General features: G+C 50.9%; 4 protein-coding genes across 4 annotated transcripts; 2 read left to right on the top strand and 2 right to left on the bottom strand.

Annotated features, from left to right (window-relative positions):
• Positions 1–2,137: 2,137 nt before the first annotated feature.
• On the top strand, positions 2,138–3,555 carry N7477_002081 (GMC family oxidoreductase; the record flags this gene model as incomplete). Its single annotated transcript, XM_056963744.1, has 2 exons — positions 2,138–2,533; positions 2,584–3,555. The coding sequence occupies 2 exons, from the start codon at positions 2,138–2,140 to the stop codon at positions 3,553–3,555; spliced, it is 1,368 nt and encodes a 455-aa protein (XP_056826663.1).
• Positions 3,556–4,689: 1,134 nt separating this feature from the next.
• Positions 4,690–6,549, bottom strand: N7477_002080 (arylsulfotransferase family protein; the record flags this gene model as incomplete). Its single annotated transcript, XM_056963743.1, has 1 exon — positions 4,690–6,549. One exon carries the CDS (start codon positions 6,547–6,549, stop codon positions 4,690–4,692), a length of 1,860 nt encoding a protein of 619 aa, XP_056826662.1.
• Positions 6,550–10,580: 4,031 nt separating this feature from the next.
• On the top strand, positions 10,581–12,299 carry N7477_002079 (uncharacterized protein; the record flags this gene model as incomplete). Its single annotated transcript, XM_056963742.1, has 5 exons — positions 10,581–10,682; positions 10,739–10,809; positions 10,867–10,951; positions 11,043–11,490; positions 11,539–12,299. 5 exons carry the CDS (start codon positions 10,581–10,583, stop codon positions 12,297–12,299), a joined length of 1,467 nt encoding a protein of 488 aa, XP_056826661.1.
• A 248-nt stretch (positions 12,300–12,547) lies between these two features.
• On the bottom strand, positions 12,548–14,774 carry N7477_002078 (uncharacterized protein; the record flags this gene model as incomplete). Its single annotated transcript, XM_056963741.1, has 4 exons — positions 12,548–13,024; positions 13,087–13,285; positions 13,352–14,143; positions 14,197–14,774. The coding sequence occupies 4 exons, from the start codon at positions 14,772–14,774 to the stop codon at positions 12,548–12,550; spliced, it is 2,046 nt and encodes a 681-aa protein (XP_056826660.1).
• Between the last annotated feature and the right edge of the window lie 115 nt (positions 14,775–14,889).

Here is a 14,889-nt window from a genome sequence, read left to right as displayed (position 1 = left end):
TCCTCCTTCTGTGCCACCGTGACATGCGACCTCACTTGTCCGCTCAAATTGTAGGCGCAAGTCTAGCGCTCAGCGTTCCCTTGGTCAACGCGCTGGCTCCACGCACAGAGATTGCCGACTCGTATGACTTTGTCATTCTTGGGGGAGGTCAAGCTGGTCTCGTTCTAGGTGGTCGTCTGTCGGAAGATCTGAATTTTACTGTTTTAGTTTTGGAGGCTGGTGAGAACGGAGATGCTTATCGAGACCGCATTGGTATGCCCTTAGCTATTTACCTCCCCGACCAGATAGCTGACCACGTGCCGTGGCAGATTCACCCGCGGATTCGTACTTTGATTCCCTGTGGACGACACCATTGAATTGGGCGTATTACACTGTCCCCCAAGCCAACGCAAATGGCCGTGAAATAGAGTGGCCTCGCGGCAAGACCCTTGGAGGTCAGTATTTGCACTCTTTCGGCGAATGATCAATATTGATATGACAGGAATGAAGGAAGCTCCGCCATTAATGGACTGTATATGACACGTCCTGGTGTAGACGAGATCAATGCGTGGAAAGACATGCTCGGTGATATGAATGGCGCCGACAAATGGGGCTGGGAGTCCTTCTACGCCGCTATGAAGAAGAGCGAGACATTCGACGCGCCAAGCGGCGAGATCGCTTCACAGGCTGACATTTCATGGGACATGTCAACCCATGGTAGCAGTGGCCCGATCCATGCCTCATACCCGGGCTTGTACATAGGGGATCAAAAGTCTGTTTACATATCTGAATTTATACCCACCCCCCTTTTCCAATTAAACTTCACCACCCCATATCTCCACAGCTATGAGGTCTTTCGGCATCGAAATTAGTGGTAATCGGCCGCGTGGAGCTGAGCTTTCGGAAACCACTCGTGCTGCTATTGTTTATGCCCTTGAACTGGGTGGAAAACCCACCCAAATTGTAAAAGATCTACATATGTCGCGTCAAACTATCTACAACACCAAAAACCACTTCCAAAAGCATACACACGTCAAAACAAACCCCCGATTAGGCCGCCCACTGAAGCTTACCCCCTCTGAGCGTCGATATGTGTTCCGTCTAGTACGCCGCAGCCCTACAATAAGCTATAAAGCCCTTTTGATTGATACCGACTTTAAAGTATCAAAATCAATATTAAAACGCGTCCTAAAGCGCTGCAATATCCGCAAATAGGTTAGCAAGAAGCGTATCTTTCTTAAGAAGCATAATGCAAAAATTCGACGCGCCTTTTGCCGAAAATGGGGTAGTGTGCTATATTTTGATGATGTGATCTTTTCCGATGAATGTTCTGTCTAACGCAAGTCAAATTCTATCCACCAATACGTATTCTTATTTAAGAATGAACGATACAGGAAGGATCTGATGAATATTGTGAATCATAGCAAAGATATCCGGTAAATAGTTTAGGGATCTATCTGGCTTGGTGGTCGCTTAAAGTTAATAATTGTGGAACGCGATACTTTTTCGAAAATAAACGGCTATACCACGAATTCATATCTTGATACCCTCGAGGAAGCGCTCCTACCTATGTACGAGCCTAGCACAATATTCTAGCAAGATAATACGCGTATCCACGTAGCAGAAATTGCAAAAGAATGGTTCGAAGAGTATAGGATATGGGTAATAGAATGGCCGCCGTATTCGCCTGATTTAAATCCTATTGAGAATGTCTGGAACTTGCTAAAATTAAAGCTATTCAAGCTTTATCCACAGCTTGCCCAGCGTGGGCGTTCTAAGATGGATTGGAATGAATTCCGCAAAGCCCTAGTCATCGCATGGGATAGCATTGATCAGGCTAAAATTGATAATTTTATCAGATCTATGCCTCGCCGCATTGCCGCGGTACGAAAGGCAAAGGGCTAGTATACGAAATACTAGATAGTTATCATATGCATCCAGTTTGAATTGAATATCTTTTAAAATGGTGGAGAAATTAAAGAAAATAACATGGGAAGATAGAGGCGAAATTGGTGTGTACACAGAATTTTGACCCCCCTATGTATGTTCAAATTGCTCCATTTATTCCTTACCAGACTAACCCTATGATAGCACATTCGCCCAAGTTGGACAGTGGACGCCTGCCCTGGAAGCCCTTGGCGTGGCGGCCTCGACGCAGATGTATGGAGGTGAGAATTGGGGTGCTGAGGTCTCAACCTCTTGCATCAACCCGGCCAACTGGACTCGTTCCTACAGCCGAACAGGGTATCTCGACCCGCTTACAGACAATGGCAACTATGACGTGCTTGCCAATGCTCATGTCACTCGAATTATCTTTGATAGTTCTTCCGCCTCGGACAACCTCACCGCTAACTCTGTGGAGTACACCATTGATGGTGGATCTACCTTCCGAACTGTCAACGTAACGAAGGAAGTGATCCTCACCGCTGGCTCTGTTAACAGCCCGGCAATCCTCATGTACAGTGGCGTGGGTCCCAAGGACGTTCTCTCCGAAGCCGGTGTTGACCTTATCTCCGAGCTCCCTGGTGTTGGCCAACACTTGCAGGATCATATTGTAAGCAGCTGCAGTATCCTTGCCTAAGATATCTGACTGACTTGAGACAGAGTGCCACTGTCACATGGACCACTGATGTGGACACCGCAGGTTCGATCTACTACGACAACCTCACGGAGAAGTCAAACCCTCTCTTATACTCATACATTGATTCTGCCATCGCCTACATCAACGCTTCCTACCTAGGCATTGAGGATATGGACGTAACAATCCTGAACTCGATCAATCTGCATGCGCCCAACACCACCTACGATGCCGGTGTCATCGCTGGCTATAAGGCGATCTGCAATACCACTGTCTCTGATATCATGAAGAGCCCCACAGGTTTAATCGAGCTGTTGTTCATGAACAGTGACGCCAGTGGCATTGTTGGTATCACTGCCGCGCTGCAGCATCCCTATAGCCACGGCCGTATCTACATCAACTCCTCCAACCCCGTCGACAGCCCCGTCATCGACCCGAATTACCTGAACAATACTGCCGATTACGAGATACTCCTCGCAAGATTGAAAGTGGCACGCAGTCTAGGCGAAACTTCCCCATTGAGCAACAATCTCACGGGCGAGACGGCTCCAGGTTCATCCGTCACGACTGACGAAGAATGGCTAAACTGGATCCGTAAGGAGGCCGGCACAGAATTCCACCCCTCTTCTTCTTGTGCTATGCTTCCTCGTGACCAGGGTGGTGTCGTTGATGCCAATCTTCGCGTCTATGGCCTAGCCAATGTTCGAGTCGCAGACGCCAGTGTCCCTCCCATTGCTTTGTCAACCCACCTAATGGCCTCGACATACGGTTTAGCCGAGCAGGCCAGTAACATCATCCAGGAGTTCCATACCCCCAGATCCTCGGCTACAAAGTCTTCCATCATTGCCGCCTCCGCTAGCGGCAGCAGCAGCAGTAGTATGGCTCCCAAGAAGAGCAACGATAGTCCCGCTAGCTATCAAGGCGCCTCCTTTCAGACGTGGGAAACTGCCTTGGTCTTCACCACTTACGTTGCGGTCGTTTTGAATCTAAGTTTTTAGGGTTCAAGACATTTACTACGTGGTAATATGAAGCCGACCACGGTCTCACCCGGCATATACGAAATCATGACTCTTCGCGTATCACATTTGGACTAGTGATCTTGGATGTAAATTTAGAGTCACGGGGGCCTGTCCTGCCGCATGAGCTAGATGTAAATTGTATCGATCAATAATATAAATAGTCTAAAGTGAATATGATGTCAGTATTCGCAGCAAATCCTAAATGTAGATCAACATCCGTCAGCTGTATCGCAAGGTATCTCGTGAAATTTTCCATATCCGTGGCGTGAAGCTCATGATACCGCGAAAAAAATCGGTGAGCGTTCCCGGCTACAGTACTTTCTAAAGGCCTCGAAATCTTGCGGTGCGATGTGGCTTGGGGTGACGTGATTGATAGACATCGACGACAGATTCGGTAGTTGTAGTGACCGGCTGCACCACCTCGGCCATGAAGCCCGAGCTCGTAACCACCATTTTCCTCGTGGATGTTCTTAAATTTCCATTGTGGCGACCTTGTCTGCTGTCATATTAGTCTCCGTGATGTGGTTGTACAGGGTGTGACACACTCTCCCGCTCTGTGTGCGACCCCAATTGTAGGATATTATAAGACCTTGTCAACACCGGCGATGACAAATTGTGTCGCTTTGCTTGAAGCCCATCTATACGGTACATATCTCAGGGAACGCGTTGTACTTAGAGTGCTGATCATACAGGCAATACCAATTGAAATGGGAGGCAGGAAAACGAGGTACTGAGGCCTGTAGCAAGCATGCCTCTACTCTTGTTGGTCTCTACGGTCATGACTGTACTCAGCATTCTAGGCCGGTGACGTGCGCTCTTCCACACTTATCCGTTGTCTTTTTTATTTTTATTTTTTTGCCGATCTGACAAGTCAGCAGATCGGGTAAGGGAAGTGTGGCACAGCATTTGGTATGTGCATCATGATTTGCTGCATCGGAAGTAGTTTCAGATCCAGCATTCATGCCTATGGAATAGTGCGAAGAATTCCCTGACGCAAGTATCACTTGGGCATGGTCCTTATCGTAATGGGCCGATGTATGTACATTATTGGAATATCAGCTGTGCAAAGTCTATATAAATCACAAATGGGTATCTCCGACGCCGGCGTCTAAACTATATTGGCAAATGACCATTCTCAGCCTCATTGTCATCATCTTCCTTGTGTCCAACGAGCTGGTAAGAACCACCTGTGCCGGATCGACGTCGTCTCCAAGATCGGGAGACGGCACAAAAGATCCCGAAAAGAAGACAACTCAGTGCAAAGACTGCGATGAGTAGTACTCCCCAGGACCGAATAGAGACGTAGCTGGATCTCGACGAAAGAGGATCGAGGGAAAGAGTTTCGGTGGTTCCAAGGACTTCGCCCGCAATGTTGATGGCGGAAACTCGGAAGTAGGAGGTTACTGAGGGCGGGAGGTGAATTCGAGTCTCAAAGCCGGTGCGCTCCACCTGGTCTACGGGAGTGAAAGTGATGTTATCGAGGCTTTCACTGTCCCAGACTTCAAGGCGCCATGTGTCGATCTCGGTGGCACCGTTCCAGCTGACGAAGACGCTATCACCGGCGATGGCAGCATCTGGTAAAGTGGTGGGTTTTCCGACCCAATCACCCTTGAAGGAACGATAGGATACAATTCGGCCGAAAGTGAAATAGGCCGATGCACCGAAGTGGACATCGCAGACGATCTTACCCTCGGGTGTGTATTCGGTGAAGGCGGCGCTGTGACCCCAGCCGACAAACACGTTGCCTGTGTCCAGGACTTGGACGTTGCCCTGAGATATGGCCATCAAGCCCTGTGGGTGGACATATGTCGCCCTCACTGTCGCGTGTCGTGCAGGGATGTCGAGATCGATGAAAAGCCCGACGGAATCTCGAGAAGAGTCCTCTTCTCCGTTGGCGTTGTTGTTGAGTAGAGTGATGCTACTCGCGCTTCGCCAGCGAGCATCGTGCTGCCAGCTGAAGTTGGTGGCAGCTTCGTCTGACTTGTGGAAATCGTTGTGCTTTCCACCCAATGTCCAAAGAATTTGACCAGTATTTCCGTCCACGCAAGTTACGGTGTGCGTGTGTCGTCCAGAGACCAGATAGCGACCCTGATCATCTTTGTCAATACTGTTTATGTGGAAGTAATCATATCCGAGGGTTCTTTCGTGGCCTCGATCGTTGATAGGGAAATAGCTGCTCTCCGGCGCGTAAAATTTGGAAGCTCGCCACTCGAAGAGCAGCTCGCCGGTCGCGATATCGATCTCCTGGAAAACGCCGTCGTAAAGCCAGCCGAGCTCGGGGCCACCCACCGCTGTCAAATCGGCGGGAATGGGATCGTAAATGGTGACGAGGGCAGTATCGTTCGAGGTGATGACAAAATCGTGCAGGTCGCCTTCCAATCCAACGGGTGACACAATGTACCTGATTGTGTAGCTCGAGTCCAACTGTCGAGGAAGCAACGTAAGTGCTCTGCAGGAAGGGACCATAGGAGATCGTAAAAGCTTGTATCTTACCATGAACCACGATCCTCGACCGTGACCGTCCTCCTCATCCCCTTGCCAATACGTCACATAGTCCTGGCCCTGGAACCGTTGAACCTTGAAGTCTTGCGTCACTCCCCAGTTATATTTCGCCCAGACTAGTTCTCCTTGAGCGTCCAGAATCATTGGACCCGCATGGGCGACCGAGTCGCCCCGGGGTGCAATAAAGGTGTATCGAGGGTCGCATTGCGCATCGGCGGGGGTGACTTCGAGAATCCGGGACTCCTCGTCGAAGGAGACGAAGCTTTGAGACGGGCCGAAGCCATAGAAACCAAGATCGTATTTGCTCAAATCGGCGCGAAAACGGAAACGAGCCAATTGAGGCACGGCGAAGAGACAGAATAGAATGGCGGCTCCTATGGCGGCGGAGATACCCGGAAGGAGGCGGCGGAGGCCATGACGATTCCCAAGTTGCCCGATTAGGCGCAAAGCGGAGGGAGTCCGCATGGACATTGGCGCATTCCGAGACGTTCACAGAGTGACAGGGAGGAGCGGGAGTGCGGAGGGCAAAATGGTTATATATGGGGCCTTGAGTGTCTCTCCTTGCCTCCCCGCAGGGACTCTTGGCAAGCGTGGACGAAAAGCGCAGAGCGACGCGTGTGCTCACTCGGCTTCTATCCAGAGATTGTATCTGCCAAGGCCGGTCAGTGGATGCGATTCCCTTTTAATGGCGTGGTGAGCCACGCTTGAGCCACTGGGCAGCGTCATATCTCAGTGGGCCAGGTTTTCGAAGCGGTCGAACACTCCACATCGCCCGAACAATTATTGTCCATAGGTCATTTCCCAACGGGCCCCGTGGAGCGGGTGCCGGAACCGAAGCGCCACTAAGCCACGCGGCCTCAGATCAAGACAGCCCAGACAAATGTGGCTCTGGTATCGTGCGTGGTGTTACTCCCTCGCCAATCAAGGCCACCGTTCCTTGCTGGAGTCTTGATGGCTCATCGCTCGTCTTTGCCGATATCCGACATATAGGTAGGACAGACGTCAAGCCACGTTGACTTTTCTGGGATGCTGGTGAAGGATCTCACGAAGTTGGGTCAGAAGGTTCATCACATCAAGCTCGATCGTCACTGTCCACCAGTCAAAGATCCTGGCGGAGCCTTGTGCTTCCTTCCCAGAGTCGCCCAAAGCGGTGGGCGGTACGAGCGGAGCAAGTACGGATTGCATCATCTTTTTACGGAGTACGAGGTGGACAAAGTGCGAAATGCGCGCTACCGGCAATTTCGGCATAATTCGAGGTCTATCAACAGATTGTCACGACGATTACACCGTCCAACTGTCAAGTTCTCAAATGATATATTGCGTTATCTGATTCTATCTATAGAGATTTCCCTCGGGGTCCAGTCGGGCTTGACATGCACGCAGGAAACGGTCGGCGTGGGAAGCCCGTGCAGGATGAGTCCGAACCCAGTAGCTGGGCTTTCCTCGACCGCGTGGAAAAATAGCTGGTTCAAGGAGTTTGATCAGATGCGACGAAACTGCGGGACAATCCAAGTTCAGGAAAGATACGCTCTTTACCGCAGGTTGATCACCTGACCAGCCATGGACAAAGGTCGTGATCATGTTCCAAGGCTCGGTCCAAGGTCGAGAGGTTCGCCACCAGTCCTTGCCACCTGATGCCATCCTCTACCTGGGCCATCCTAGGGTGCACCGATGAGGGCCCTGCATGCAAGACTCGAGTCCAGTTTCTTCATGTCAGAGTCTCAGGAAGATTGGAGTCCTAAAGTCGAAAAGAGAGCTCAAGACAGAACTGAGATACTCATTCGGCACAGGATCCGATAGACCCACGCGGGCCAAAAAAATATGTAGTTCACTGGGTCTTTGGAGAAACAGGCTGGTATGAGAAAGAGACCATGATTGACCCCAATCGGGCAACACATATAGGCGCCTGTCACACCGGCCCCGTCAAACCATCGGCAACATCCCCCTTCCCTTCGTCGTCGTAACTTGAGCTCCATTATCTAGTTCCTTAGTGAGAAATCCCTATCAAATGTCCTCTCCCACATTTACACATGATCGTGTTGCTCACCGAGCCAAGAATCCAGCGTTGAGGTGGACACAAGGGGTTGCAGACCATATTGAAAGGCCTCAAGCGGCAGAACAGATTTTACTAGAGGCATATGATTGAGATCTCAGCTAAAGTGGAGAATACAGCAGAACAGCACGATGGAGATGAAGATGAGCTACGACACGAAGTCTGAGAATCCGGGGCTCTTGACGCGTGCCTACTGTGGGCGAGGCATGAAAGGCTCGTACCAATCTGCTAGGCATGTAGCTATGTGGGCAGAAATATCTGTAAGGTGCATCTATATCTTCAATGCCCGGTATTATGATATCTCACTCCCAGTTCTATTTCTCAATCGCCTGGGCTTGGCCAGCATATCCAGCATCGACTCGTGCGTTCATCTCGACGCTGAACGGTCATTTTGGGGACCATAGCTGACCGGTTGTATCTGAGTTAGAAGAGCAGACATGTGTATCAATACCCGTTCAAAGGTTGTTTCGCCTGGGCTCGGAAAGAAGGCAGCTCGATGAAGTCACAGCCAGCGAGTAACACACCCACACCACACCTTAGCCTCAAGTATACATCGTCCCCATAGATTACATCATAGAAGGACAACATCATATCATCCATTGTATCCTTCTACGATACCAGACAAAGAATTTTTGGACCTGTTTGTGTCTCTGGCATCGTGAAGGGATGCCGGCTGTACTGAGATGCCTCAAGATTTTATACAATCGGGATAGTCTCTACGGCCACGGAAATGTATCTCTTGACCACTACCAAGTTAAACTCGCATATTCACAGCGGCGAAACACATCATTTCATGTTTCATTCAAGGCACATAGCGTTTGAGGCATTCGGCTGTCCGTGTATAATAGTCTGGCGTGGCGGCATGAAAATCGGCGCGTTCATTCAAGTCTACAAGAAAGGTCGTACGAACGGCGACTTTATGATGCTTCGCAAATGAGGCACTATGGTCAATTTGAACAAGTCTGGAGACCGCGATGTTCCCAGAACGAAGGCCACAATTACGCAACGCTTCATTCAAAGACTGCGTCAAGGTCAGGAGAGATCCTAACCAGTTCATCTTGTTCTGCCGGGAAGAGGTTTTAAAGGCTACAGGCCAGGCAGGGTTGAGGGCGAGATACTTCGCGGTCATTCATGAGAAGGTTCGTCTAATCCCTAGGGATCGCAAATGCGTCTCGACATTTACCGATGAGTAAATTGGAATTTATCCTGAGGGGGTTCAGATAACTAGGTGTGGCGCAGGCTCGGCCCGGCAATGAAGGTTTTGTCGGTTTTGCCGTGTCTGAGCAACAAGGGTTGGACGAAATCGTATCACGCCAAGAGACTCGGTTGGAAAGTGTTCTGACCTCGAGGTGTTGTTGGGGATTGGGCGTGGAATGAAGATATGAAGATTCAAAGCTTGGTCTTTGGTAGAAATGTTGAGGTGGAGGGCCCGACATATGAGTTGAATTTGAATGAAACAATCGAAAGACTTGTCGTGACTAGGATGGCAGCGTGGACTTATCACGTTCCTGAACGACCACCGTACATAGGCACGGGATGCGGTTGCTTCGCGTTCGTTTCCCCTTAAAAAGCCACAGCGCCACCACCACATTTGCTTGATCAACGACTGATTTCCATCTCTAACCCGCGGACGCGATGAATCACCTGAATCGCTTCAAGGTTAGCTGAAGTTCCACCCGTACTCCATGCTCCGTACTTATGCTTGGTCCAGACCCAGTCGCGGCCCGCGTTCAACGAACCATGCGAGCCCATGGTTCCACCACTGAGACTGGCGCGCGAGGCGCCTTCCTTGCCCTGTTTCAATATACTGTACCTACGGGCCTACGGGGAACGGACCCGACCGCGCCATCCGCTCAGCCCTTGAAGATTCCTTTCCTCCGAGCGCCGTAGTTACGGCACAGGGGCGTCAAGTTTGGTGAGTGAAGAAGCGCCAAGAACGCCACCTGTACCGAGAAACCCATTGTACTAGCACATGGAACGCTCAGGGCGCAGGCCTTTACCGCACTAACGGGGATCCGTGAAGAGGGAATGGGAGCCATCAGCATGCCACGGTTTCGAGGCGCAAAGTGGGCACATCCCCCGCTAGGATCTCGATCTCTTCAATGCAAAACCATGTTCGAGGACCGGAGCACCACACTGCTTCCGGAAGGTCTTCCTAAGGCCTAGGGAGCCAATTTATTCGAAGGAAGTGTCGGAGCCCGAGAGTGTGTCTTAGCGCACGCTAGGACAAGTCTAAGACATGCTCGAGACCAAGAGCTGCAAAGATCGACCGAGTTTGGTCGGCGCATGGTTAACTTCATCCGACTCCACCGATTTCTTCGAAACAATCCCGTGATTGGCCCCCAGGGCCAACATTTGTGCAAGAAAACCCCCCTTTAACCTTCCCCGATCGTCGAAGTTTTTCCCTCTTTCCTTGCACCTCCTCTCCTCTGCGACTGAGACACTCATTATGTCAGGGGATAAAAATTTAGTCGCCCACGAGGTTGGCCTAGATGCAGGCGCGCAGGATGACCGCGATATGGAGCGCATGGGCAAAGTCCAGGAGTTCAAGGTGAGTGCAACTCCACATGCGGGGAATGAAGGCGCAGCGCGTTGACTAGCTCCCAGAGGAACTTCAAATTCTACTCCATCTTCGGTCTGACTACCACGTTAATGGCCTCGTGGGAATCGATCCTGCTGTGAGCTTCCTCGATTCCTCGATTCCTCCCGTCCGATCTCGACTGACTCCCGCATAGCACCGCTGCCTATGGCCTGACCGACGGTGGCCGCGCCGGCATGGTTTATGTGTATATCGCTTCCTTCGTGGGATTCTTCGCCTCGGTAGTGTCAATGGCGGAGATTTCCTCTATTTCCGCCCACCAGTGGTGGTCAATATCACTGGGTCAGCGAGTTTGCTGCTCCCCGTTTCCAGCGCTTCTTCAGTTATCTAACGGGATGGCTGTCTGTATTGGGCTGGCAAGCGGCGTACGCCAGTATTTGCTTCCTCTGTGGTACCCTGATTCAGGGTCTGCTTGTTTTCAATTACTCCGGTGACACGGGCTATGTCTATGGCTATGAACGCTGGCACGGTACTCTGTTGACGATCGCTATTGCGGCTGTCGGAACCCTAGTGAACACCTATGGTGCCAAGTTCCTGCCTCCTCTGGAAGGAGTGATTCTGTTCCTTCACATTGGCGGATTCATTGCTGTCATGGCCATCCTCTGGGGAATGACCTCCGTGTCCGGGCAGGCGTCAGGGTATACCGTGTGGCAAGAATTCACCAACTCGGGCGGTTGGTCGAGTATGGGTCTGGCCTGTTTAGTGGGCCAATTGACTCCTATCTTCTCCTGGACTGGCCCCGATGCTGCTACTCACATGGGTCAGTGAATCAATGCCTCCGACGTATCACTGCTAATATTCTGTGTAGCCGAGGAAGTGCAAAATGCTGCTTTGGTCGTGCCCTGGTGCATGGTTTCCACTGCGTTGATCAACGGTGGCCTTGGTTTCATCATGCTGATCACCTTCCTATACAACATGGGCAGCCTCGAGGCTGCTCTGAGCGCTCCCAGTGGCTTCCCCTTTCTCACTGCAGTTCAAAATGCCACCGGTTCAATGGGTGCCACCAACGGCGTGGCTGCCATAATTCTCATCATGGAAGTCTGCAGTGCCATTGGTATTCTCGCCACGGCCTCTCGACAGACATTCGCTTTCGCTCGCGACAATGCGCTTCCCTTCTCTCGCGCCTTGGCCCATGTCAACAAGCGTACCCAGATCCCCACCGTCTCCGTGCTGGTCTCGACGATCATTACCGTTCTGCTTAGCTTGATCAATATTGGTTCCACCGCCGCTTTCAACGCCGTCGCCTCAGTAATGATTGCTGCTCTTTTCACTACCTATATCCTTTCTATTCTCGCATTCATTCGCGCCCGCTTCCAACCGGGTGGTGTTCCCCGATCCCGCTTCTCCCTCGGCAAATTCGGTCTCGCCATCAACGTTTTCTCGGTCGCATATCTGTGCTTCGCCATTATTTTCACCTTCTTCCCGACTACCAACAACCCAACACTCGTGAACATGAACTGGTCGATTCTGGTCTTTGGTGTTGTGGTCATCTTCGCCATTGTCCAATACTTGATACACGGTCGCCGTATCTACCAAGCGCCTGTCACCCAGGTTCGCAAGGAACAGTAAAAAATTCACTGTGATATGGTGGTAAATTCATGACTGCACGATCCTGTCTGAACTTGGATAGCCGAGTGTAGCATGCGACGTTTGATATGGGCAGGTCCCTCATTGCCGCGTACATAAGATTTTTAATTAGCTCCTTGGATATATACCGTGGCTTCTTGGCCAAGACAACTGGATACATAATACTCTTAACTGAGCTACATCATCATCATCATCATCATCATCATCATCATCATCGTCAAAATCCCATTTCAATTGAGGTAGTTAGTTGCCAGACTCAGGATATCCTCCAGCCCCTCCGCATAATCAACTCCCAGCGGTGCGATGAAATCCACATTTGGCATCATCCCTGATACATCACTTGTCTTTTCTGTCCAATTTTCATGCCCGGTCGCTTTCCGTGAAGGTCGACCTGGAAGCATAGGTCGGGCTGAACTTGCCCGATCACGTTGATAGAATGTTCGAATGACACCGGCAATGTCCATTCCGTCGTGCGTTGCGTCCACCCCAAGCGACTGTGATTCGCGAATTTCTGCGATTTGCCGCCTCTCTCTGGATTTATTCTGCTCAGCGTCCAACATTGCTCTGAGGAGAAAGACACCCCGTCGACCGATCATCTCGGACTCGCAGTGCGTAAGGATCTCGATCCCATCCTCCACGAGCTGCCGATGCTCGGCGGACTGTCGGTCTGGGCCAGGCTGATGGCGTATTTCTAGACACAGGATGATCTTCTGGTTGTCAGTTCTCCCCAAACATCCAACTGGCACTGAGATACAGACTCATGACTTACGCTTGCAGTAACGCTGAACGCCTGATGAATCCACAACATCGGCCCGCCATCTCGAGTAGCCTCTTTCTGCTCCTTAATGATTGTCCTGGAGGCTGCCGCACAGGTTTTGCGAGTAAATTCGAACGTTGGGTTCACAAAACTCAAGCTCAAGAACTCCCGGTGGATCATTATTACTTTGTGCGCCGAGCTGATGGCCAAGCTGCGTCATGCCCACCGGACGTAGCATGGCCATGCTGGATCCAACGGTACATTCTGCAAGTAGTACGGAAGATGCCGTGTCGCTAGGATGCGCAGTCGTCGATCGTACTTTAGAACTTCTTCATACTTAGTGTACAACGTGTTGCACAAGGTGACATCATCCTGAAGATCTGGCATCAAAGCCGCAATGTCGTAGAATAGGCGCGAGTAGCTAGTCACAGTTGGATGATCCTCTGGAAGACTTTGAATATCATTGTCGCAATTTTGCGGCTTCTTGGTACTGAATGCTAGCCGATGAATCAAGTAGCTCTCGGTGAAGGGAATTGAGAACCAATCTTGAATGCACAGCTGACACCAAATACGCCGGCCAATCTCACGACTTACCACATCGGTAGCCCGAGAATCGCTTCCTTCGCCAAGTTGATGAAGTCCAAGTCCCTGAGCTATCCGTACACCAGAGGCTAGGAGCACCGAGAATCCATTCGATTGGCCAAGCATGTGTGCGGTTATGGTCAGAGTCGCTATCGCTTGGACAGAGTAAATAGAATGGCACGCCATGTAGTCGGCTTCATGCAAGCAAGCAATCGACGCTTTAAGCCGGCGCTTGGAGAGAGAATTTCTTTCTCGTCCTCGGAATCCCCATGATTGCGCTATTGACGACGGTGCACTAGCCATGGATCCCGTGAGGACGGCGAATAGAAGGGAAACCCATTGTAAATTGACAAGGGAACCATCAATACGGCCGTCTCCCTTCTCATAAAATTCACCAAGCTCTTGCATGAATGTCTTTGCGTGAAAAGCTCCATGGTACCACAGCAAACATGTGCAGTGGTAATCCACCAATTGGTAGACCTTTTGGCTTTACAGGCAGTAGAGCCTGGCAGAGTGATCCTGCAGATATCCGCTGCGCACGAATCATCCCATTCATCCTCTGTCGGGACATCACCGGGTGAATGCTCAATATTGTTTCTCTTTGCGATCTCATCATGATAAGTAGGATCTTTGCGGCGACCCCAGACCAAGAAGTCAAGAATTGTCGCTGCATCCTCTACTTCGTTCGGCGTATTCAATGTCTCAGTGTGTATTGTTTGTACCGTGGGTGTTGATGTTTGCAAAGACCTTGGAGAAGCGTTGATTGAAACTGACTCGGCCGGCGTGAACGAATTGCTATTGAACTGTACTTCGGGCATCGGCATGCTCGGAGGTGATGCGGTCTTGGTCGCCTCTTTCAGCGCCGACTCAAGTCGGTCGACCCGAGACTGAAGCCTATGAATCATCTGCAAAGAATCTGCGCTCGACCGAATAAAAAAATGCTGCTCATGTCCCACGGACGGAGCGACACTGGGGGTCGGGGAAGCCCGCTCGCGCGGCCGAGTGCACGGGGTGCCTTTTCTGGCGCAATTGCGACATGGCAGGTTCTTGTCGCACTTGACTTTACGACGGGTACATTCGACACATGCCAGACGCTTTCGGTGAATGCCGCTGCTCATTTCGAGATGATGAAGAGGTTCAGGTGGAGGCATCCCATCCCATCTTACTTATCTGCGAAGGCCGCGATTACAAACTCGACCTTATCTTTGGCAACTTCTCCTTTGGCGCTTTCAA

This window comes from Penicillium maclennaniae (genome assembly GCF_028827695.1).
Source record: "Penicillium maclennaniae strain IBT 15551 chromosome Unknown utg000002l:1.0-2354659.0:1.0-2356205.0, whole genome shotgun sequence".
NCBI classification, from domain to species: domain Eukaryota; kingdom Fungi; phylum Ascomycota; class Eurotiomycetes; order Eurotiales; family Aspergillaceae; genus Penicillium; species Penicillium maclennaniae.
This window is presented reverse-complemented; position numbering and strand designations above follow the sequence as displayed.